At 50.2% G+C, this 25,705-nt stretch overlaps 1 protein-coding gene and 1 long non-coding RNA gene across 4 annotated transcripts; both read left to right on the forward strand.

Annotated features, from left to right (window-relative positions):
• Window positions 1–634: 634 nt before the first annotated feature.
• On the forward strand, window positions 635–25,547 carry RSPH9 (radial spoke head component 9). 3 transcript variants are annotated; one of them, XM_033217288.1, is made up of 6 exons: window positions 635–954; window positions 6,336–6,501; window positions 8,993–9,122; window positions 10,005–10,151; window positions 20,958–21,054; window positions 25,323–25,547. In XM_033217288.1, exons 1-6 carry the CDS (start codon window positions 728–730, stop codon window positions 25,450–25,452), a joined length of 897 nt encoding a protein of 298 aa, XP_033073179.1. In that variant the 5' UTR covers window positions 635–727; the 3' UTR covers window positions 25,453–25,547. The 3 variants fall into 3 exon arrangements, with proteins under 3 accessions (XP_033073179.1, XP_033073181.1, XP_033073180.1); XM_033217290.1 differs by lacking the exon at window positions 20,958–21,054 and adding an exon at window positions 22,403–22,487 and having other exon boundaries at window positions 636–954; window positions 25,323–25,427; XM_033217289.1 differs by lacking the exon at window positions 20,958–21,054 and having other exon boundaries at window positions 637–954.
• LOC117087277 lies at window positions 8,078–8,818 on the forward strand. Its single transcript, XR_004438744.1, has 2 exons — window positions 8,078–8,109; window positions 8,294–8,818. It is a non-coding gene; the product is annotated as an uncharacterized LOC117087277 (long non-coding RNA).
• Window positions 25,548–25,705: the final 158 nt, after the last annotated feature.

Raw genomic sequence — 25,705 nt, forward strand, 5'->3', positions numbered from 1 at the left:
GGTTCTGGCCTTTCATCTCTTGCTACCATTTGGATCTAAAAACAACAGTCGGTGGTAGTTGATAGTTGATGAGAAAGGTGGTAGTTGATGAGATTGCCCCATTGCCTAGATTTTCATTTGTCACTTAGAATATTTCTATGGAAAGGGTAGATAAAGAAGACAGCTGGTGAAGATGGAAGAGAATGGATGGACCTTATTCTGTAAGACCTGGCTTGGGGTGGGGTGAGGGTGGAGGTAGTGGGGATGACAGAATCTTAATTAGAGCCAGGAGAAATCTCAAATTATTTTCTTCACAGATCATTCAGAGGTCAAGAAGTGACATGACGGGTGAAATAGTACAGTTAGTGTCAGTGTTGGGGTTTTGTTTTCTTTCCAGACCCCAGGTGCATATACGGTGAAGACTCTGTCGACTATGTGAAAGGGCTCAGGGAGGGCCAAATATCTATGGAAAAAGGCTGGGTTGGGACCTCCAACCCCACACTGTAGCCTAACAGTAGGGGAAGCCATGCTGTGGCCGTGACAACTGAAGACATCTGTCCCAAACTCTGGAAAGGAAGAGGGAGGGGGCTAAAGTTTGCCCAGGCCTCTTTGGGGAGGAGGGCTGGGCGGTAGGCGGTGGGGTGGGTGGAACCCAGCGTACTGCTAGGCGGAAGGGCGGAGCTTCAGGTCTCCATGGAGGCAGCTTCTCCTAGCAACTCGACGGGCGTTGAGCAGAGACGCTGGCCTGATGGACGCCGACAGCCTCCTGCTGTCTCTGGAGCTGGCGTCCGGCAGTAGGCAGGGCCTCAGCCCAGACCGTCGGGCCTCGCTGCTCACGTCTCTTATGCTGGTTAAGCGCGACTACCGCTACGATCGGGTTCTCTTCTGGGGCCGCATCCTTGGCCTCGTCGCCGATTACTACATCGCGCAAGGCCTGAGTGAGGACCAGCTCGCACCGCGCAAGACGCTCTACAGGTGAGGAGACCGCCGGGGCGGGGCCGCCGCCGGACCCCAGAGGGTGGCTACCTGGAGGCAGAGCGGGGTGGGCGGGTCGTAGCAATTGAAAGGGGCGGAGCCCATGGAGCCAAGGGAGATGTGGGCGGGATCTGAGATGAGTGGAATGGGGAAGGGCCTAGGGCCTGGTGGGGCGGGCCTGGGGACTGTCAAGAGGTGGTTGAGGGAAGAGGCAGGGTTGGAGAAGTCGTGGAATCTGAGGCTAGGGCGGAGCCTGAGTGGACGGGGCAATGGACGGGGGAGGTCCCGGAGGGCGGGGCCCTGCGAGAGCGTGTTCTCCGCCTGAGGAGGCCAAGAGAAACTTTGGTGCAGATGGGTTTATAAGAGAGGCAGGGCCAAGAACGCAGGTGAAGCAGTGGGAAGGTTTCTGGAAAATGCGGACCTGGAGAAGAAACCAGGTTCCAGCCAAGTGCTGGGCCTGGCTCAGTTTGGAGAAGGCTCAGACGCCCTAGGGAGTGGGTGGTGCTCTTTAATGGAGGTGTCTGCTCTGCAGCTGGAGGCGCTTTTGGAAGTGGAGAATGAATGCGGAATGGGGAGAGAGCTGGGGAAAATTCCCTGGTCACTACCATACTCCCTGGTCACTACCATACAGGACCATCCAGCCTATTTATTTATTTATTTTTGTTTCGAGACAGAGTCTCGCTCTGTCACCCAGACTGGATTGCAGTATCGCCGTCTTGGTTCACTGCCCCCTCCGCCTCCCCGGTTCAAGCGATTCTCCTGCCTCAGCCTCCCGAGTAGCTGGGATTACAGGCACGCGCCACTACACCCGGTTATTTATTTATTTATTTATTCTTTTTTTTTTTTTTTTTTTTTTTTTTTTGAGACGGAGTCTCGCTCTGCCGCCCAGGCTGGAGTGCTGTGGCCGGATCTCAGCTGACTGCAAGCTCCGCCTCCCTGGTTTACGCCATTCTCCTGCCTCAGCCTCCCGAGTTGCTGGGACTACAGGCGCCCGCCACCTCGCCCGGCTAATTTTTTGTATTTTTTTTAGTAGAGACGGGGTTTCACCGTGTTGGCCAGGATGGTCTCGATCTCCTGACTTCGTGATCCGCCTGTCTCGGCCTCCCAAAGTGCTGGGATTACAGGCTTGAGCCACCACGCCCGGCTTATTTATTCTTATTTTCGTAACTTTAGTAGAGACAGGGTTTCACTATGTTGGTTAGGCTGGTCTTGAACTCCTGGCCTCAAGTAATCCACCCACATTGGCCTCCTAAAGTGCTGGGATTACAGGCGTGAGCCACCACGCCCAGCCAGCCTCTTTTTGACTAAAGGGGAGCTTACTACCTTATAAAGCAGTCTATTCGGTCAGCCTGGACAATATAGCAAGACCTCATCCATTAAAAAAAAAAAAAAGGCAGGGCGTGGTGGCTCACGCCTTTAATTCCAGCACTTTGGGAGGCCGAGGCGGGAGGATCATGAGGTCAGAAGATTGAGACCATCCTGGCTAACACAGTGAAACCCGTCTCTACTGAAAATATGAAAAATTAGCCGGGTGTGGTAGCGGGCGCCTGTAGTCCCAGCTACTCGGGAAGCTGAGGCAGAATTGCTTGAACCCGCGAGGCGGAGGTTGCAGTGAGCCGTCATCATGCCACTGCAATCCAGCCTGGGTGACAGAGCGAGACTCTGTCTCAAAAAAAAAAAAAAGAAAGAAAAGCAAAACAATTTGCAGGGCATGGTGGTGTGCACCTGTAGTCCCAGCTACTCGGTAAGCTGAGGTGGGAGGATTGAGCCCAAGAGTTCAAAGTTGCAGTTAGCTATGGACCACTATTGCGCTCCAGCCTGGGTGACAGAGCGAGACCCTGTCTCTCAATAAATAAATAAATAAATAGGCTAGCACAGCTTATTTATTTAGGGAACAGTTAGACAAACTTGTTGGCTGGGGAAGGCTCAGAGTGTTCGGGAGAACAGTAGTATGATGTTGTGTAGAACTGGTTCTAGAGGCAAAAGGATATGGAACTTTGTTTATAGAACATGGGGAGCTACTGAGGGGCTTGCAAGAAGAGCCTGCTCAGATCAGAGTGGGCAGAATGGCCTGAAAGTGTGGTGAGCACTGTGGTTAGGAGTCCATTGTAGTGTCCATATGAATGAGGCCTGAAAGGAAGACGTAGCCCAGGGAATGCAGAGGAGGGGATGGTTGGAAAGATTTAAGTGCTAGAATTGTCAGGACATGTGAGGTTGAATAAGGATTGTTATAAAGAAGAGGTCAAGGCTGACCCCTCCTAGCTTAGGCAGCTGAGTAAGTTAAGTACTAACACCACTCAGTAGGAGAGAATTCAGGGACAGGACTAGGGAAGACATAGTGAATTTGGTGTGAGGTGCCTGAGTTACAAGGTGTTAAGAAAGTATATTAAAGTACAGATGTGGAATATAGAAGAAAAAGTTGAACTGAAGATACAGATTTGGGATTCATTTCATTTTATTCTTTTTTTTTTTTTTTTTTGAGACGGAGTCTGGCTCTGCCGCCCAGGCTGGAGTGCGGTGGCCAGATCTCAGCTCACTGCAAGCTCCGCCTCCCAGGTTCACGCCATTCTCCTGCCTCCGCCTCCCAAGTAGCTGGGACTACAGGCGCCCACCTCGTCGCCCGGCTAGTTTTTTGTATTCTTTGGTAGAGACGGGGTTTCACCGTATTAGCCAGGATGGTCTCGATCTCCTGACCTTGTGATCCACCCGTCTCGGCCTCCCAAAGTGCTGGGATTACAGGCTTGAGCCACCGCGCCCGGCCATTTCATTTTATTCTATAAGCATTTGCTGAGCACCTACTGTGTGCTGTCACGTGCGAGGCATTGATTTAGGCACCAGGAGCTCAGTGGTAAATGAAATCCTTGTCTTTGTAGAGCTTACATTGTAGTGTGTGTTTAGGGGACAGGGAAGGAAAGATAGACAATAGCTAAACAAACACATCTGTTCTATGTCAGATGATGTTAAAAGCTAAGGGGGATAGATAATACAGGATGGGCCAGGCGCAGTGGCTCATGCCTGTAATCCCAGCACTTTGGGAGGCCGAGGCAGGTGGATCACCTGAGGTCGGGAGTTCGAGACCAGCCTAACCAACATGGAGAAACCCTGTCTCCACTAAAAATACAAAATTAGCCGGGCGTGGTGTTGCAAGCCTGTAGTCCCAGCTACTTGGGGGGTTGAGGCAGGAGAATCGCTTGAACCCGGGAGGCAGAGGTTGCAGTGAGCTGAGATCGCACCATTGCACTCCAGCCTGGGCAACAAGAGTGAAACTCTGTCACACACACACAAAAAAAAAAAAAAAGAGAGAATACAGGATGGGGTACTATTTTAAATAGTTTGGTCAGGGATAGCCTCTTTGATAAGGTCACATTTGACAAGATACCTGAAGTGACTGAGAGAGTGAATTACTTACATATCTGAGGGAAGAGAGTTCTAGGCAAGTAGGCAAGTGCAAATGCACCTGTGTGCTTAGTGTGTTTGTGGAACCGCATGGAGACTAGTGTGGCTAGAGAAGAATGAATGAGGGGAGTATTGTAGGACACAAGATTCAGAGAGGTAAGGAGTGGCCTTGTGGGGCATTGTATGACTTGGCTTAATGGGAAGCCATTGGAAGGTTCTGCAGAGGAGTGACATGATGGCTTAGGTGTGAACAGTTGGGTGGGGACTAGTCCAAAGGGGGAATAGATGTGGAGGCAGGAAGACTAGTTAGGAGTCTATGGTAATATCTAGACAGTAGGGGATGGTGGCTTGGGCCAGGGTGGGAGCTGTGGAAGTGGTTGGATTCTGGATATGGACTAGGTAGTAGCTGGGGCTCTGGAAGGCAGGTGGGTAAGACTGCAAAAAGAAAAGAAGGGTGAGAATAGGTCCCTGGAAATACTTAAGACCCTGGAGAAGGAGGAAGGGAGATGTCAGAGGAAATAGAACTGGATGGAGATGCATTTGTTGGCTGTTACGTGTCATGGATGGCCTTCTCCCAAGCAGTTTCTTGAAGTGGTGGGCGCAGAAATCATGGCATAGTGGGCTGAAGAGTGAAAATGATGGGGAGGAAAGGCCCCCACAGGGCAATTGTTGTTCTGAGATTATTGCTGAGAGTTGGGAAAAAGGGAGGGAAGGACAGGAACAGCATTTTCTAGAAGGACATGGATTTGGGGGGCTGCTGTTTTAGTAGGCTGAGAAGTTTTTTTGTTTTGTTTTTGTTTTTGTTTTTTTTTTTACGGAGTTTTGCTCTTGCTGCCCAGGCCGAATTGCAATGGCATGATCTCGGCTCACTGCAACCTCTGCCTCCTGGGTTTGAGCGATTCTCCTGCCTTGGCCTTCCGAGTAGCTGGGATTACAGGCACCCGCTACCAGGCCTGGCTAATTTTTTTGTATTTTTAGTAGAGACAGGGTTTCACCATGTTGGCCAGGCTGGTCTCGAGTGATCTGCCCACTTCGGCCTCCCAAAGTACTGGGAGTACAAGCATGAGCCACCGTGCCCGGCCAGCTGAGCAGTTTTTATGTTGAAGGGGAACTGGTGGAGAGTGAAGGGCAGGAAGATGAGCAGGGGCCAGACTGGGGACCTAGGCCCAGGGTATATTTGAGAGGAGTGGGCAGGACCTCCAGCAGCAGGAATTGAGAAAGAAGGGACTGGGTGGGCCTGGTGAGTGCTCCCGAAGGGCTCGAAGGAGAAGTCCTTGAACACAGGCTGGGCATTTCTGAGAAATGGGACGAAATGGTCATGCTGTTGACTCCGTGGGCAGGCGGAGCATGAATTTAGGGCCCACCAAAACATGGGTCCACACAACTGAGAAAAGTTCAGCTACCAGAAGCTCATCTGGAATTTCATAGTCCAGATATCTAGGAAGAGGCTCATTTAATTTCAGCATACATGGAATGAATGAAATTGAATCTGTTTATCACATATGAGGGGTGTGTTCACCATTGGCACTTGGGGCTTCTTTTTCTTTTTTTGAGACGGAGTCTCACTCTGTCACCCAGGCTGGGGAAATCTTGGTTCACTGCAACCTCCGCCTCCCTGGTTTAAGCGATTCTTCTGCCTCAGCCTCCTGAGTAGCTGGGACTACAGGCATGTGCCACCATGCCCCGCTAATTTTTGTATTTTTAGAAGAGACGGGGTTTCACCATGTTGGCCAGGCTGGTCTTGAAGTCCTGACCTCAAGTGATCCGCTCACCTCAGCCTCCCAAAGTGCTGGGATTACAGGCATGAGTCACCATGCCCAGTCAGCACTTGGGGCTTCTGATGGTCTCATGACAGCATTGGGAGGAAAGGTGGCCATTTCAACAGCTTTTCCTGGGCCTAACCCACTAGAAAGAAGGGAAGATAATAGGAATAGTGGGTGAGCAGGGGAGTTTGAATCCAAGAGTGATGTGAATATTGTTGGCAGCCTGAACTGCACAGAGTGGAGCCTCTTGCCCCCTGCCACAGAGGAGATGGTGGCACAGTCGTCTGTGGTGAAGGGCCGCTTCATGGGGGACCCGTCATATGAATATGAACACACTGAGCTGCAGAAGGTGAATGAAGGTGAAAAGGTCTTTGAAGAAGAAATAGTGGTGAGTGAAGAGGAGAGCAGGAGGAGGGCCTAAAAGAGAGCCTGGGCTCATCCAGAACCCAGCCCAATAGAAATTATGGCAACAGGCCAGGCGCGGTGGCTCACGCCTGTAATCCCAGCACTTTGAGAGGCCGAGGCGGGCGGATCACGAGGTCAGGAGATCGAGACCATCCTGGCTAACATGGTGAAACCCCATCTCTACTAAAAATACAAAAAATTACCTGGGCGTGCTGGCGGGCGCCTATAGTCCCAGCTACTCAGGAGGATGAGGCAGGAGAATGGCGTGAACCTGGGAGGCGGAGCTTGCGGTGAACCTAGATCGCACCACTGCACTCCAGCCTGGGCGACAAAGCGAGACTCCGTCTCAGAAAAAAAAAAAAAAAACAACAAACTCCCCTAGGCATTTGAATTCACATTAAATTTCTAGTTGCTGCTTCTGGAGACAGTTCATGCAAGTATAAGCCTCAACAAACACCATACCTATACATATTCTCTTTTTACCTTAACAAAACTAAACAAAACAAAACATGGCAGTATGTTATACACATGATTCTGAACCTTGCTTTTTTTCACCTAACAATATATTTTGGAGATCTTTCTATATCAGTGTCTTAAAGAGCCTTCCCATTCTTTTTTTTTTGAGATGGAGTTTCACTGTCACACCCAGGCTGGAGTGCAATGGCACGATCTTGGCTCACCGCAGCCTCTGCCTCCCAGGTTCAAGTGATTCTCCTGCCTCAGTCTCCCAAGTAGCTGGGATTACAGGCACCTGGCACCTCACCCGGCTAATTTTGTATTTTTAGTAGAGATGGGGTTTCTACACGTTGATCAGGCTGGTCTCAAACTCCCGACCTCAGGTGATCTGCCCACCTCGGCCTCCCAAAATGCTGGGATTACAGGTGTGAACCACCGCACCCAACCATAAGCCTCAGTTTTATTATCATTTTTCTGTAAAATTGAGATAAGTGTATTTGCTTTGCAGGCTTGTGTGGATTAAATAAGGTGACATATTTAAAGACTCTGGCCTCAGCACTTGTTAAAGCTTAGTTTCTACCTTTCTTTTGTAAACCATTCAGGTAGGCTGCCAATGGCAAATAGGTGGCTCTGTGATTCTCTGGGGGCCTCTGTTGACATGCATTCTCTGTCGAGCTCTTCCACAAATCTCTATGAAATCCTTTTGTTCAGGGTTGCCCTAGATAGTAATTGTAACTAAATTTCATCTGTGTAAAAATGGTATGATAGGGGAAATGCTTGCAAAATAATGTTAAACTGAAGAGAAGGATATGAAACAATATAAACTGTGACTCTAATTTTGCTTTAAATATATGCATAGAGGGCTGGGTGCTGTGGTTCACCCTGTAATCCTAGCACTTTGAAGGCTGAGGCAGGCAGACTGCTTGAGCCCAGGAGTTGGAGATCAGCCTGGGCAACATGGAGAAACCCTGTCTCTACCAAAAATACAAAAATTGACCAGGCATAGTGGCTCACACCTGTAATCCCAGCAGTCTGGGAGGCCAAGGTGGGTGGATCACCTGAGGTCAGGAGTTCAAGACCAGCCTGGCCAACATGGTAAAACTCTGTCTCTACTAAAAATACAAAAATTAGCTGGGTGCGGTGGTGCACTCCTGTAGTCCCAGCTACTCAGGAGGCTGAGGCAGGAGAATCACTTGAACCCAGGAGGTAGAGATTGCAGTGAGCTGAGATCACTGCACTGCACTCCATCCTGGGTGACAGAGCAAGACTCTGTCTCAAAAATAAATAAATAAATAATAAAAAAACCAGAAATTCGCCAGGTCTGGTGACATGTGCTTGTACCCCCAGCTACTGGGGAGGCTGAGGTGGGAGGATCACCTGAGCCTGAGAAGTTGAGGCTGCAGTGAGCTATGATTGCACCACTGCACTCCAGCCTGGGTGACAGAGTGAGACCCTGTCTCAAAACAAAAACAAAGACAAAACAACAACAACAACAACAAAACACAAAGAAAGTATACCAATATATTATCAGTGATTATCTTTAGGAGGTAGGGTTATGAATGGTTTTAATTGTCTTTGGTATGTCTTTCTGTATTATCCAAATATTCTACAGTAAGCATGATTACTTTTATATTTTAAAAAGGCAAAATAAGCAACATTTAAATATGCTGATAGGATGGTATGCCTCTGGAAGAGTACACGAGAAACCTTCAATGATGGTTGTCCCCAGTGAGGGCAACTAGGGGCTCAGAGACTGGAGTGAGAGAAAGACTGATTTTTTTTTTTTTGTAGTTTTGAATATCATACCACCTGTATGTATTACGAATTAAAAATAAATAAAAGAGAGGAAGAAAATCTTGATAGGAAGGAAGGTGAGGGCTTACCCAGAGTGATCTGTGTGGCTCTGGTGTCCACTACACTGTGGTGGTACAGGTGAGATGGCCATGCAGAGGGACCTTGTGCCAGGGGTGGATGGGCACAGTGCCCTGGCAGGGGGGGCTCCTCTCCTGTCTCCTCAGGTCCAAATCAAGGAAGAGACCCGCTTGGTGTCTGTCATTGACCAGATTGACAAGGCTGTGGCCATCATCCCCCGAGGCGCCCTCTTCAAGACACCTTTTGGACCCACCCATGTCAATCGGACCTTTGAAGGTGAGTTCTCTGGGGCCCTTCTCAAGGGCTGGGGGGTATCTTTTCCCAAGCACAATAGAACATATGTCTGGGAGTCCAGCAGGGGTACTTACACACTTTATCAGAGAAGAAGTAGTTGTGACCTTATCACCTGGGAGTGACCTGGCACCAGTGATCAGTATGGGCTCCCCAGTCACTGGTCCCTGACTCTCTTCAGCCTGAGGAGTGGGAGAGCATGTAGTCCCTTGGTCCCAGGGCTTTACATGGGTCTGGGCTACCTGCCTTTTCCTATCTCCTTCCTCCTTGGACTTCCTTCCTTCCTCCTTCCTTCCTTCCTTCCTTCCTTCCTTCTTCCTTCCTTCCTTTCTTCCTTCCTTTCCCTTTTTTCCTCCTTTCCTCCCACCCTCCCTCCTTTCCTTTCTTTCTTTCTTGATGGAGTTTCGCTCTTGTCATCCAGGCTGGAGTGCAGTGGCACGATCTTGGCTCACTGCAACCCCTGCCTTCTGGGTTCAAGGGATTCTCCTACCTCAGCCTCCCGAGTAGCTGGGATTACAGACACCCACTACCATGCCCAGCTAATTTTTGTATTTTTAGTAGAGACAGGGTTTTGCCATGTTGGCCGGGCTGTTCTCAAATTCCCGACCTCAGGTGATCTGCCTGCCTTGGCTTTCCAAAGTGCTGCGATTACAGGCATGAGCCATCGCGCCTGGCTGGACTCTGTTTATGGCAGGATCTGGTCCGAGTTTGGACTGAGGGAACACTAATCCCTTTCCTTCCTTCAGTTCTCTGTCAGTGGTTGACAGGGTCTTTTGTAAGCCCTACCATGTGGTCCCAGTGCAGAGAGAAAGGGGGCTGGGGGGTTTGGGGCTAACCATCCTTTTCCTGCCTGCCACCTCTTTCTAGGACTGTCCTTGTCTGAGGCCAAGAAGCTCAGCTCCTACTTCCATTTCAGGGAGCCTGTTGAGCTAAAGAATAAGACCTTGCTTGAGAAGGCTGACCTGGACCCCTCCCTGGATTTCATGGACTCCTTGGAGCATGACATTCCCAAAGGTAATAGTCCATTACCTTGAGGCCATGGAATCTGTCCTCAGGCCACAGCAGTGGGCCATGCCACCTGCCATTTTTCTCTGAGACTGGAACCAAGGGCCTAGTGGGAATTGGTGGTTCACCATGGGTTTTTGAGGGTGGGGCTTCCTCAGGGCCCAGTTTATAGTACACACTGATGAATGTTCTTGAATTACAAAAGGTAGGATTGTTTTCCATATGTTTTCACAGAGAGGAGGTATCTCAGTGTCTCTTGATTTTTGTAGCAATCTTGAATGGAGGCAGGTTGGGAATCTTCTCCCAAATATCCCTGAAAATATTAGCCATACTTACATCTCAACTGTTACTTTTGGGAGTCTGGGATTTGGGGACTGGATATAATGCTTGGCACATAGCTGGTGCTGCTGACCCCATTTCCTTCCCTTGAGCATCTCCCGTAGAGAACAACATGTCCTCGGATGCTATGACCCAATTCAGGTGCCAGGCTCTAGGCCATTGGGGGCCAGGCCCAAGGCACAGACTCAGCGCCCCACTTCTTTCTCTTCCCTTGTTGGGTGTTCCTGAGAATGAGAAGGATCTAATGATGATGACGGCAATGATAATGACAACAATAACAACTAACTCATGAAACATGATGCGCTTATCGTATGCCAGGCACCGTACTCAGCTCTTGCCATGCCTTATCTCATTTTAATTTTCACAGCCAGCCTATTATTTTTATCCCCATTTTACAGATGAGGAAACAGGGGCTCAGAGAGTTAAACCCAAGGACACAGTAGGTGTTAAAGTGTTAGACTCCACGGCTCTGGCATGAACTGGATTGTTAAGTAACAATAGTTTAAATGACGATAGGAACTACAGGACAATAGTCACCCACACCTCTAGGGGGAAACACTTCTGAAGAGCAGTGAACGACCCAGCTGGGCGGTATCTCAGGATGGGGATGGCGACGCAAGGTCTGTGGAATCAGACAGGCTGGGTTGGAATCCTGAATTGGCCCCTTACTAGCTGTGTGACTTCATGCAAATCCCTCCATTTCCCTGTGCCTCAGTTTTCTCATTTCTATAAAGGGGAGAATTGATATTTTCTACCTCATTGAGTTGTTATGAGAATTAAATGGACTACTCCTATACCACCCTGAACATGCCTAATCTCTTCTGATCTTGGAAGCTAAGCAGGGTCAGGCCTGGTGAGCATTTGGATGCAAGAATTAAATGAGTAAACTCAAGTACAAAATACTTATAACAGTGCCTAATGCACAGTAAGGACTCAAATGAAAATGAACACACCAGCTGGGCACGGTGGTCCCAGCACTTTGGGAGGCCAAGGTGGGCAGATCACTGGAGGTCAGGAGTTCGAGACCGGCCTGGCCAACATGGCAAAACCCCGTCTCTACTAAAAATAGAAAAATTAGCTGGGTGTGGTAGCGTGCGCCTGTAAACCCAGCTACTTGGGAGGCTGAAGTAGGGAGAATTGCTTGAACCTGGGAGGCAGAGGTTGCAGTGAGCTGAGATTGTGCCATTGCACTCCAGCCTGGGCAACAGAGCAAAACTCCGTCTCAAAAAAAAAAAAAAGAAAAATACCTCAGAGATATTGCAAGTTTGGTTCCTGACCACCACAATAAAGTGAATACTGCAGTAAAGTGAGTCACACATTTTTTGAAAAGTTGTGTTTATACTATACTATAGTTTGTTAAGTATGCAATAGCATTATGTCTAAAAATGTTAAAAACAATTAAAAATTATTTATTTCATAACAATACTAATGATCACCTGACCCGTCAGTGAATTGTAATCTTTTTGCTGGTGGAGGGTGTTGCCTTGATGTTCATGGTTGCTGACTGGTCAGGGTGGTGATTGCTGAAGGCTGGGGTGGCTATGGCAATTTTCTAAAACAAGACGACAACAAAGCTTGCCACATCAATAGACTCTTCCTTTCACAAAAGATTTATCTAGCATGCAGTACTGTTTGATAGCATTTTATCCACAGTAGAATTTCTTTCAGCATTGGAATTAATCCTTTCAAACCCTGCTACTACTTTATCAATTAAGTTTAGGTAATATTCTTTTTTTTTTTTTTTTGAGACGGAATCTCATTCTGTTGCCAGGCTGGAGTGCAGTGGCTCACTGCAACCTCCACCTCCCGGGTTCAAGCGATTCTCCTGCCTTAGCCTCCTGAGTAGCTGGGACTACAGGTGTGCGCCACCATGCCCAGCTAATTTTTTTTTTTTTTTTGAGACAGAGTCTTGCTTTATTGCCTTGGCTGGAGTGCAGTGGCATGCTCTTGGCTCACTGCAAGTTCCACCTCCCAGGTTTATGCCATTTTCCCGCCTCAGCCTCCCGAGTAGCTGGGACTACAGGCACCTGCCACCATGCCTGGCTAATTTTTTTTTTTTTTTTTTTTTTTTAGTCGATGGGGTTTCACCGTGTTAGCCAGGATGGTCTTGATCTTCTGACCTTGTGATCTGCCCACCTCAACTTTCCAAATTGCTGGGATTACAGGCGTGAGCCACCGTGCCCGGCCATGCCCAGCTAATTTTTGTATTTTTAGTAGAGATGGGGTTTCACCATGTTGGCCAGGATGGTCTCGATTTCTTGACCTTGTGATCTGCCTGCCTCGGCCTCCCAAAGTGCTGGGATTACAGGTGTGAGCCACCGAACCTGGCTTAGGTAATATTCTTAATCCTTTGATGTTCTCATTTCAACCATGTTCACAGCATCTTCACTAGGAGTGGGTTCCAGCTTAAGAAACCACTTTCTTTGCTCATCTATAAGAAGCAACCCCTCATCCATTCAAGTAACCCATCATCCACTCATGAGGTTGCAGCAATTCAGTCACATCTTCAGGCTCCACTTCTGAATTCTAGTTCTTTTTCTAGTTCCACCATGTCTGCAGTTACTTCTTCCACTGAAGTCTTTCTTTTTGTTTTGAGATGGAGTCTCACTCTTGTAACCCAGCCTGGAATGCAATGGCGTGATCTCAGCTCATTGCCACCTCCGCCTTCTGGGTTCAAGAGATTATCCTGCCTCAGCTTACTGAATAGCTGGGATTACAAGCACCAGCCACCAAGCCTGGCTAATTTTTTTTTTTTGAGATGGAGTCTCGCTTTGTTGCCCAGGCTGGAGTGCAGTGGCATGATCTCGGCTCATTGCAAGCTCCACCTCCCGGGTTTACGCCATTCTCCTGCCTCAGCCTCCCAAGTAGCTGGGACTACAGGCACCCGCCATCACGCCCGGCCAATTTTTTGTATTTTCTTTAGTAGAGATGGGGTTTCACTGTGTTAGCCACTGCACTCCACTGCACTCTGCACTTCAGCCTGGGTGACAGAGCACTTGTGCCACTGCACTCCAGCCTGGGTGACAGAGCGAGACTCTGTCTCAAAAAAAAAAAAAAAAAGTCCTAGATGGCATATTCTTCCAATAGAAGGCTGTTTCATCTCCATTAAAAATCTATGGCTCAAGCCTGTAATCCCAGCACTTTGGGAGGCCGAGACGGGCGGATCACGAGGTCAGGAGATCGAGACCATACTGGCTAACACGGTGAAACCCCGTCTCTACTAAAAATACAAAAAACTAGCCGGGCGAGGTGGTGGGCGCCTGTAGTCCCAGCTACTCCGGAGGCTGAGACAGGAGAATGGCGTAAACCCGGGAGGCGGAGCTTGCAGTGAGCTGAGATCCGGCCACTGCACTCCAGCCTGGGTGGCAGAGCCAGACTCCGTCTCAAAAAAAAAAAAAAAAAAAAAAAAAAATCTATGGCTTGATCTCCTGACTTGTGATCTGTCCACCTTGGCCTCCCAAAGTGCTGGGATTACAGGCGTGAGCCACCGTGCCTGGCCCATGATCGGCTAATTTTTGTATTTCTACTTTTTACTTTTATTTTTATGTTTTATTTTTATTATTTTTTGAAATGGAGTCTCACTCTGTCACCCAGGCTGGAGTGCAATGGTGCCATCTCAGCTCACTGCAACCTCTGCCTCCCAGGTTCAAGCGATTCTCCTGCCTCAGCCTCCTGAATAGCTGGAATTACAGGTGCCTGCCACTGTGCCTGGCTAATTTTTAAAATATTTTCAGTAGAGACAGGGTTTCACGAAGTTGTCCAGGCTGCTCTTGAACTCATGACCTCAGGTGATCTGCCCACCTTGGCCTCCCAAAGTGTTGGATTACAGGTGTGAGCCACCGCGCCCAGCCTGGCCTTTTTTTTTTTTTTTTGAGACAGAGTCTTGCTCTTTTGCCCAGGCTGGAATGCAGTGGTGTGATCTCAGCTCACTGCAACCCCTGCCTCCTGGGTTCAAGTGATTTTCCTGCCTCAGCCTCCTAAACAGCTGGATTACAGGCATGCGCCACAATGCCTGGCTATTTTTTGTATCTTCAGTAGAGATGAGTTCACCATGTTGGCCAGGCTGGTCTTGAACTCCTGACCTCAAGTGATCCACCCACCTCAGCCTTCCAAAATGTTGGGCTTACTGGTGTGAGGCACTGTGCTTGGCACTGAAGTATTGAACTTGTTAATATCATCCATGAGGGTTGGAATCAACTTCTCCCAAACTCCTGTTAATGTTGACATTTTGACCTCCCATGAGTCATACATATTCTTATTTATTTATTTATTTTTTGAGACAGAGTCTCACTGTGTCGCCCAGGCTGGAGTACAGTGGCATGATCTCAGCTCACTGCAACCTCCACCTCCCGGGTTCAAGTGATTTTTCTTCCTCAGTCTCCTGAGTAGCTGGGACTACAGGCGCCCATCACCACGCCCAGCTATTTTTTTGTATTTTTAGTAGAGACGGGGTTTTACTGTGTTAACCAGGATGGTTTCGATCTCCTGACCTTGTGATCTGCCTGTTTCACCCTCCCAAAGTGCTGGGATTACAGGTGTGAACCACCGCACCTAGCCGAGTCATGAATATTCTTAATGTCATCTAAAATGATGAATCTTTTCCAAAATGTTTTAAATTTACTTTGCCCAGATCCATCAGAGGAATCATTATCTATGGCAGTTATAGCTTTATGAAATGTCTTTTTAAAATAAGACTTGAGGCCGGGCGCGGTGGCTCAAGCCTGTAATCCCAGCACTTTGGGAGCCGAGACGGGCGGATCACGAGGTCAGGAGATCGAGACCATCCTGGCTAATACGGTGAAACCCTGTCTCTACTTAAAAATACAAAAAACTAGCCGGGCGACGAGGCGGGCGCCTGTAGTCCCAGCTACTCGGGAGGCTGAGGCAGGAGAATGGCATAAACCTGGGAGGCGGAGCTTGCAGTGAGCTGAGATCCGGCCACTGCACTCCAGCCTGGGTGGCAGAGCAAGACTGTCTCAAAAAAAAAAAAAAGACTTGAAAGGTGAAGTCACTCCTGGATCCATGGATGCAGGATGGATGTCGTGTTAGCAGGCAGGAAAACGACTTTAATCTCGTTATACATCTCCTTCAGAGCTCTTGGGTGACCAGGTGCATTGTCAATGAGCAGTAGTAATTTGAAAGGCATCCTTTTTTCTGAGCAGTAGGTCTCAAAAGTGGATTTAAAGTATTCAGTAAACCGGGCTGTGAACAGACATGCTGTCATCCAGGGTTTGTTGTTCCATCTATAGAGCACAGGCAGAGCAGATTTAGCATAATTCTTAAGGGCCCTAGGATTTTCAAAATGGTAAATGAGCATTGGCTTCAACTTAAAGCCACCAGCTGTATGAGCCCCTAACAAGAGTCAGCCTGTTCTTTGAAGCTTTAAAGCCAGGTATTGACTTCTCTTTAGCTGTGAAAGTCCTAGATGTTAGGCCGGGTGCGGTGGTTCACGCCTGTCATCTCAACACTTTGGGAGGCCAAGGTGGGCGGATCACCTGAGGTCAGGAGTTTGAAAGCAGCCTGGCCAACATGGTGAAACCCCATCTCTACTAAACATACAGAAATTAGCCAGGCATGGTGGCCTGCACCTGTAATCCCAGCTATTCGGGAGGCTGAGGCAGGAGAACTGTTTGAACCTGGGAGGCAGAGGTTGCAGTGAGCCAAGATTGTGCCACTGCACTCCAGCCTGGGTGACAGAGCAAGACTCTGTCTCAAAAAAAAAAAAAAAAAAAAAGGTCCTAGATGGCATATTCTTCCAATAGAAGGCTGTTTCATCTCCATTAAAAATCTATGTTTATTGTAGCCAGCTTAATCAGTGATCTTAGCTGAGTTTTCTGGTTAACTTGCTGCAGCTTCTACGTTAGCACTTGCCACTCCACTTTGTACTTTTATGTGATAGGGACAGCTTCTTGCCTTAAATCTCATGAACTAACATTGATTGATTGATTGAGACAGAGTCTCACTCTGTTGCACAGGCTGGAGTGCAACAGCGTGATCATGCTTCACTGTAGCCTCGACTTCCCAGGCTCAAGTGATCTTCTCACCTCAGCCTCCTGAGTAGTTGGGACTACAGGTGTGTGCCACTATGCCTGACTTATTTCTTGTAGAGACAGGGTCTCCCTATGTTGCCCAGGCTGGCCCCAACCCCTTGGCTCAAGCCATCCTCCTGCCTCAGTCTCCCAAAGTGCTAGGATCACAGCATGAGCAACCATGCCCAGTCAATGAACTAACCTTTGTTAGCTTCCAACATTTCTTCTGTAGCTTCCTCAGCTCTCAGCCTTTATAGAATTGAAGAGAGTTAGGACCTTGCTCCAGATTAGGCTTTGGCTTAAGAGAAGGTTGTGGCTGGTTTGATTTCCTATCTAGACCACTCATATCAGCAAGAAGGCTGTTTCACTTTCTTATCATTTATATGTTCACTGGAGTTGCACTTTTAATTTCCTTCAAGGACTTTTATTTGTATTCACAGCTTAGCTGTTTGGTATAAGAGGCCTATCTTTCAGCCTATCTCAATTTTTTTTTTTTTTTTTTTTTTTTTTTGAGACAGAGTCTCGCTCTGTTGCCCAGGCTGGAGTGCAGTGGCGGATCTCAGCTCACTGCAAGCTCCGCCTCCCGGTTTACGCCATTCTCCTGCCTCAGCCTCCCGAGTAGCTGGGACTACAGGCGCCCGCCACCTCGCCCGGCTAGTTTTTTGTATTTTTTAGTAGAGACGGGGTTTCACCGTGTTAGCCAGGATGGTCTCGATCTCCTGACCTCATGATCCGCCCGTCTCGGCCTCCCAAAGTGCTGGGATTACAGGCTTGAGCCACCGCGCCCGGCCTTCAATTTTTTTTATTTTTGGTTTTAGAGACAGGGTCTTGCTTCATCACCCAGGCTGGAGTGCAGTGACGTGATCATAACTCACTGTAACCTCGAACTCCTGGGCTCAAGTGATCCTCCTGCTTCAACCTCTTGAGGATTGCAACAGCACACACAATAGGTGTGTGCACCGTACCTGGCAATTTTTTTTTGTTTTGTAGAAATGGGGTCTTGCTGTGTTGCCCAGGCTGGTCTCGAACTCCTGCATTCAAACAGTACTCCTGTCTCAGCCTCCTAAAGTGCTGGTATTACAGGCATGAGCCACCATGCCTGGCTCTATCTTAGCTTTTGACATGCCTTCCTTACTAAACTTAGTCATTTCTAGCTTTTGATTTAAAGTGAGAGGCGTGGGATTCTTCCTTTCACCTAACACTTAGAGGCTACTGTAGAGTTATTTTATTTTATTTTTTTTTTGAGACAGAGTCTCACTCTGTTGCCCAGGCTGGAGTGCAATGGCACGATCTCAGCTCACTGCAACCTCCGCCTCCTGTGTTCAAGTGATTCTTCTGCCTCAGCCTCCTGAGTAGCTGGGATTAAAGGCATGTGCCACCATGCCTGGCTAATTTTTGTATTTTTAGTAGAGACAGGATTTCACCATGTTGGCCAGGCTGGTCTCGAACTCCTGACCTCAGGTGATCCGCCTCCCTCAGCCTCCCAGAGTGCTGGGATTACAGGCATGAACCAATGCGTCCAGCCTCTGTAGAGTTATTAATTGGCCTAATTTAACGACTGTTGTGTCTCAGGGAATAGGGCGGCCTGAGGAGAGGGAGAGGGCTGGGAGAAGTCAGAAGACACATGTTTATCAGTTAGGTTTGCCATCTTAAATGGATGTAGTTCGTGGTGCCCCAAAACAATACAATAGTAACATCAAAGATCACTGGTCACAGAACACCGTAACAAATATAATAATAAAAAAAAGGGCCGAGTGCGGTGGCTCATGCCTGTAATTCCAGCACCTTGGGAGACCGAGGCAGCGGATCACTAGAGGCCAAGAGTTCGAGACCAGTCTGGCCAACATAGTGAAACCCCATCTATACTAAAAATATAAAAATTAGCCAGGTGTAGTGTCACACCTGTAGTCCCAGCTACTCAGGAGGCTGAGACATGAGAATCACTTGAACCTGGGAGGCAGAGGTTGCAGTGAGCCGAGATCACGCCACTGCACTCCAGCCTTGGTGACAGAGCGAGACTCTGTCTCAGACAAAAAAAAAAAAAAAATTGAAAAGTTGTGAAAACTACCAAAATGTTACACAGAGATACAAAGTGAGCACATGCTGTTGGAAAAATGGCACTGATACGCTGCTTTACACAGGGTGGCTACAGACCTTCAGTTTATAAAAACTGCAGTGTTTGTGAAGACCAATATATCAAAGTGAGCCTGTGATGATGATGATGATGATGATGATGATGATGATGATTTTGAAACGGAGTTTATTTGAGACGGAGTTTCTTGCCCAGGCTGGAGCGCGGTGACACGATCTCGGCTCACTGCAACATCTGCCCCCCAGGTTCAAGCGATTCTAGTGTCTCAGCCTCCTGAGTAGGTGGGACTACAGGCGTGAGCCACCGCACCCGGCCTTAATATTAATTTTTTTAGTGGCAGCAAGTCCTTAGAGATGAGTTGGGGCAGGCCTAGGACAGCCTAGAAGGCCAAGGCCTTAGAAGCTGCTGGTGGCTTGTGAGCAGGTCTGTGACAATAAGGCAGTGGTGCACAGGTGGCTCGAGACAGGGCAGGGCAAGCCAGGGATCATGAGGCCATCTCAGGGCTACTGCAGTGCCCCAGGGGCCAGGCAATGGTTCTGAGTGGGTAGGAGCTGCCACCAAGGAGTGACCATTTGGGCTTCCATCATACAGGAACATCTGAGTCAAGCTACTCTGAGCAGGGCCAGTGCTGTAGTGACAGATAGGAGGGTCTCCTGGACAAGTCGGGGGATATGAAGAAGTTCTATAGGGGTTGGGGCATTTCCCGCCCATCAGACACACTTCTCAGACTCCCCTCATCTCCTCCATGTCTGCTCCCAGACTTGCCAGGAGCCGATGGGGGCTGTGTGCCCCTTGGTGACAAAGAGAGCCTGGAACAGTAGTGGTGATGGAACCTCAGAGCCAGGGGCTGAGGGGTGGGCCTACAGAAGTCCTCTTCATTCCCCTAATCTGAGGATAGCAGCCCTGTCCCCTGATTCAGGGTGTGTCTGGGAAGCCCTTTGCAGCCTTCTTACCTGCAGCTGGATGCTCCAGAATCAGAAGATGAGGCTCTCCTTTGTGCTGGGTGAGAGGGACTGGTGTAGCAGCGCTGCCTTGCCCATGGATGGAGCCTCGTCCACTGTGCAGCGAGAGGGACGAAGAGGGTGATAGAGCTTCTGCAGCCAAGACCAAAGTCAGCTAGATGGGGTGGGGCCCAGCAAAGTCTTCCTAAGGGAACACCGTCAGCCCTATCTGCCCTCTGCCGTCTCAGGTAAGGTGGACCCTGGAGGCAGCTGTCTTTCCTTGCAACAGGAGAAGTAAAATGTGAGACTTTGGAGTCTTCCTAAAGGCTGCAGGGATGGGGGCTGGGCAAGGTGGCCCATGCCTGTAATTCCAGTGCTTTGGGAGGTCAAGGTGACAGAATCGCTTGAGCTCAGGAGTTTGATGTTACTTGTGATTGGTCACCATTGCACTCCAGCCTGGTGAGCCACTCTGATGTGTCCAGTGGCAAGTGAATTCATCAGGCCTATGGGAGCTGTGGGATCTGGGCCTGGCAGGTGGGTGAGCTGCAGTTACCCAAGGCCCTAGGCATCCTGCCTTGATGTCATGACCTCAGGGCTGCAGGATCAGCTGCTGGCTCCACTTCCCAGTCCACCCCACCATGTTGCTTTATGAGCTGGAACCTTGGAAGCTGAGGACTCCTGGCATTTCCTGTGCACATGGGCCTCAGGGGAGGGATGCTCCTGGCCTTACCTTGGGAAATCTCCCCATAACCTTCAGGTCCCGCCTCCTAGAACCACTACTACCAGAAGGCCTCCAGGAAGTCAGGCGCAGTTTTTCTTTTCTTTTTTATTTAACATGGTCTTGCTCTGTTGCCCTGACTGGAGTGCAGTGGCCAGTGGGACAATCTTGGCTCACTGCAATCTCCGCCTCCCAGGCTCAAGTGATCCTCCTACCTCAGCCTCCCGAGTAGCTGGGACTACAGGTGTGGACCACTATGCCTGGCTAGGTTTTGTATTTTTTGTAGAGATGAGGTTTCACCATGTTGCCCAGGTTGGTCTTGAACAACTCAGCTCAAGAGATCCACCCACCTCAGCCTCCCAAAGTGCTGGGATTACAGGTATAAGCCACCATGCCCAGCCTAGGCCCACCTTTTTCTCATGATGGTTTGATGAGGGTCATGGCGATGGAGTGGAAGTGTGGATGGTCACAGGAGAGCGGACAGCTGATTTTCCTCCCTAGTCCCCTTCCTTGTCAGCTAGGAAAAGAGTGGTCTGAGCTGCTTGGAGGCTCCCCTGCCAGGCAGGCAGCAGCTGGGCTGGGCTGCTAATTGGGGCCAAAACCCCAAGGAGGAGTTCCCTGGGACACCAGGACTGGCTGGAGGGATGGGATTTGGCAACTGTTTCCTGGCCAGTTAGGATAACTGTTTCCTTTCAGGGTCTGAGGCAGTTGTTCAGGGTGACTTCATGTGGCTTCTGAGCAGGTGTGGTTTAGGTTGGCCCTGTTCCTGGGACTCCTGCTCTGTGTCCATGAGGTAGGCCAATGACTCGACATCTTGTCCCTTGGCCAAAGTGACAAGAGACACCTTGGCTGAAGAGAGGAGGGGGAGAGCTGTTGTCCTCATGAGTTGTCATGCCGTGTCCAGGGATCTGCAAAGTACCATGGGAGTGGGTAGCTGGTTCTGGGGTGGCAGGACTGTCCTCCTGCTGGATCCAGGGTAATGACTAAGAGTTCTCTGACCTTGGGCTGCAGCCAGGTGGCATAGATGCAGCCGTGAGTCAGGAGGTTATATATATATATATATATATATGTGACAGAGTCTCGCTGCCACCTCGGCTCACTACAACCTCTGCCTCCTGGGTTCAAGCAGTTCTCCTGCCTCAGCCTCCCAAGTAGCTGGGATTACAGGTGCATGCCACCACGCCTAATTTTGTTATTTTTAGCAGAGATGAGGTTTCACCATGTTGGCCACGCTGCTCTCGAACTCCTGATCTCAGGTGATATGCCCACTTCAGCCTCCCAAAGTGCTGGGATTACAGGCGCGAGCCACCATGCCGGTCAGGAGCCTAGATTCCTAGGTAGTATCTTGCCATTCAATGCTCCCTGAACTTCCACTATATCAGCAAATAGCCACGGAGCAGCTACAACAGGCACCTGTGATGCCCTTGGAATAAGAAAGACACCTCCCTTGGGTGTTTGGGAAGATCAAATGAAACAGAGGATGGGAAAGGGAAATGTAAACTAGAAGGTGCCTTGCAAGAATCGGTGTCCTGGGAGGTAAAGGAGGAGGGCTGGAGGGCACTGCTCCTCTCCTTGCTCCACTCTGGGCTGGTGCAGAGGCCTCAGAATTGCCAGGTGCACACAGACTGGGGCTCCCTCCCAAGCAATTTCTCAGCAGCAATGCTCAGTTCAGGCAGCAGAGGGCAGCAATGGGCCTGCCTCCCTGGCTGCCTTTGAAAGCAGCCTTCGAAAGCTACTGCTGGTGGTTGTTGAGGACCGGGAAGGGGGCGAGGGAGGCAAGCATACGGGAGCCGAGGGTGGTGGAGCACATGGTGCCCAGGGTCAGCCTTCCCTTCGGGACGTGTGCAGGTGGCTCTTCCTGCCCCAGTTCCTTGGAAGCCTGGCTGACAAGTGTTCAGCCTTCTGGGCCACGCAGCCTGACTCTGCTACTCATTGATTTGATAGGGATCTGGCAACCAGGGGTTTCTCCCTCCTCCTCCTCTGTCCTCAGGCGTCTAGGCGGTATATGATTCTTACGGCCCTTGTAGGAGGTGGGGGTGCTTCTCCCACTGGAAACCCATGGCCATTTATTTTTTGTGTGTGACTAAAATTTTTTTGGTGCTCATCTGAGAGGATTTAAGCCATCTATTGCCCCCGGACAGCCCTGGTCCCCAGCCTGGCCTACTCTCCGTGGATCTTAATCCCAGAGTTGCCTTTCTTCCAGGATGGCAGGAGAATGTAATTAGAGTAAGTACGCCCCAGCATGAGGTTTCCATACTAGCAAGGTGGGTGAGACCCTGGGGGCCCAGGAAACCCAGGAGGCCCCTCTCCTGACTTACCAACCTGAACCTATCACATCCTCAAAACACAGCTTCTGGAGAAGAGTGGCTGCTAGGGGGCAGGAGGGATTCGGGGAGAGAAGAGAGCGCGGGGGCTGTGAACCTGCAGCAGCAAGTCTGCAGGGGGCTTTTCCCTGAGTCCTGGAGGCGGCGACAGCAGCTGGCTGGGCTCAGCCTGTTCAGCAGTTGCAGTAAGAAAGTGGGTGAAGGTGACAGCAAGTGCTTGGCTCTTCAGGTAGATGCTACGTGACTCCTGGCACGTTGAGTCTGTGTGTTTCCCGGGCGACCAGCTGAGCCAGGGACGAGGAGAGGACAGGAGTGTGACAGGAATGCGAGGGAGGGAGGCAGTGGTTTTCTCACTGGCTCCACATGCTGCTACCGTATTCCACCAGCACCCTCCCGCCTGTGCAGCATTGCTCCCTGCCAGGCGGGGGCACTGTATTTCCCTAGCTGCCCTGCCAGTTTCTCCTTGCTCTCTGGGTAGGAGTCCGCCCCGCTGATAGGCCTAGGCCACTCTGTCCAAGAACACTGCCCCCCGCCCCCCACATTATATACTGGCGGCAAGAGGTGGCCAAAGCCTAGGCAGGCAGGCTGGTGTGAGGGCAGGGCAGGACCAAGCCCTTGCCCAGGCATGCTAAGGTGCTGGCAGCAATGAACTGAGAAGGGTCTAGGTTGGAGGACTCCAGGATTCCATTTTCTCCAGGGCAGCACCTGGCCCAGGCAGGCTGCAAGCTGCCCTCCCTCGGTAGGCAGGTACAGATAAGGCAGTCTGGTCTTTCTTAGCTCAAGGGGCTGAAGGACTGTGTCCTATGGAGCCTGAACCCTGATGATACTCTAGGCTGGTGGGGTGATCAAGGGAGGGAATGGATCTTCCTGGGTCTGTGCTTGCTGAAGCAGTGGAGTAGGAACACTGTCCTATTGGACCCCCCACCCTCATCGACCCTAAGCAATCTGTTTTCTGGAGATGCATGACCAGGAAAGTACCAGGCTAGGAACTATCAAACTCTGAGGGCAGGTCTGAGAGGCAGAGGACTCCAAGCACCCAAAGAAAACTTAAGAGTCAGGGGAAATATTCCTTCTCAGGGGCAGTGTTCCAGCTGGAGCCCGGCTAACACAGGGACACTCTACTTTCTTCTTGATGTTGTCCAGCAGGTACTGTGTGGGCTGACAAGTCCGCACTGTGAATCTGACTTCAACCTTTGCATGGGCGATGGCACTGGGTGCTGGCCACTGCATAGTGCTAAAGTGAGCTTTGTGACTGGCTTCTCCCTGAGCAGGACCAGGGACAGCCAAACTACATACTCCCAGAAAACTCTGGTTTTGACCTGGGCAGGCGGCTGTACCCTGAGTAGGGCTGAGCTGCCATGAGGGTCAGGGGTTCCTGGCAATCAGGTTTCTTGGATGCAGGGTAGCGCCTAGTGGGTGGGGACTGAGTTGTGAGGCTGCAGGGTGTGGAGTGACTAGGGTGGACCATGGTTGGAGGTGGCCTGTGGGAAGCTGGGGCAGCAGGAGCCAAGCAGCCGGGCTGAGCTGGCAGCTGATGAAGGCCGAAGAGCGGCTCTCAGCGCATGGCTGGCTGGTCCAACACCAAAACTTTCAAAGCATTTGCCTTTCTCGCAGGGCCTGGAGCAGGGCTGTGGCTGGGCCGGGAGAGGCCTCAGTGCGCAGGGGAATAGAAGCCCCAGATCTGCATCCAGAGGCGATTTTCCCAGGCTCCTTCCTCCCACACTGTGGCTCCCTCCCTGGGTTCTGGAGCTGAATCAGGCCCTTCCAGCCAAGTCCTCATGGCTGCACGACTCAGCCCTGAGCTGGGCTGCTCCTGTGTGGGGAGGCAAAAACCAGGGCAGAACCTAGGACAAAGGCTCATTAGGGGCAGCCCAAGTCCCCTCCCAATAAGGATGGCTCCCAGTCTACCAGCTGCCAGAAAGGGCCATTGAGCTAGGAGGCTGAACTGCCCAAACTTCTATTTAAGCCTTCCTTTCCTGGTCTGGTCTAAACCAACTCGGGAGAGGCTTCAGGAAACGGGGAAGACAGAGCAAAACGGCAAGTAGGGGCAAACCACACTAGAACTGGTGACTGTACTGGGTAGTGTGGGAGGAGTCGGTGTCTCTTCCTTGGCCCAGCCCAACTCCCCTCTGCCTGTGGATTCAACCTCCTCCCCAACTCAACCTTTAGCTAGACCTGCTGACAGGAACAAAATAGACTGGTTTGAGTTTCACCTCTTTTCATTTCCTTTGCCCTCCCCCTGAAAGTTGTTTTAATGAGCAGTGAGATGGCTAAAAGGGCTGGGTGTGGTGGCTCACATCTGTAATCCCAGCACTTTGGGAGGTCAAGGTGGGAGGATCGCCTGGGCCCAGGAGTTTGAGACCAGCCTGGGCAACAAAGTGAGGCCCCATCTCTACAAAAAACCAAAAAAGTTAGCTGGGTATGGTGGTGCATGCCCATGGTCCCAGCTGCTCTGGAGGCTAAGGTGGGAGGATTGCTTGAGCCCAGGAGTCAAAGCTGAGGTTGAGTTGTGGTTGCACCACCGCACTCCAGCCTGGGCGACAGAGTGAGACTATGTCTCTTAAAATGACAAGAATAATGGCTAAAAGGCAATCGGAGTAAAGCACCTGGAGAATTAAATGGTCTTTCTCCAGTGGAACCTTAGCACCTGGGCTTGGCTGCCAGGGGCCACAGCACAAAGGGCAGAGCTCTGGCTCCAGCAGCACTCAGGCCTCACCTCCTGCCTGTCTCCTCTCAGGGTCCTGGAGTATCCAGATGGAGAGGGGCAATGCCCTGGTGGTGCTGCGCAGCCTGCTCTGGCCAGGCCTCACCTTCTACCATGCTCCCCGCACCAAGCACTATGGCTACATCTACGTGGGCACTGGTGAGAAGAACATGGACTTGCCCTTCATGCTATAGAATGGGAGCCAGCCTGGATTTTTTAAAACAGAGTCTAAACATGATTTTCTTAAGTTTCAGTGAACTTGACCCGCCTCTTCTATCTTACTTATCTCCACCTCCATCTGGTTCCAGGTTCTGAAAGGCCCACTGAGCCAGGGAGCTCATCTCTAAACCAAGTGGCAGAGGGTTGGAATGTGCTAATGAAAGAGATACTAGACAATAATGGGTGAAATGGCTGTG

The sequence above is a fragment of the Trachypithecus francoisi genome, unplaced genomic scaffold (assembly GCF_009764315.1).
Source record: "Trachypithecus francoisi isolate TF-2019V2 unplaced genomic scaffold, Tfra_2.0 Lachesis_group10, whole genome shotgun sequence".
NCBI classification, from domain to species: domain Eukaryota; kingdom Metazoa; phylum Chordata; class Mammalia; order Primates; family Cercopithecidae; genus Trachypithecus; species Trachypithecus francoisi.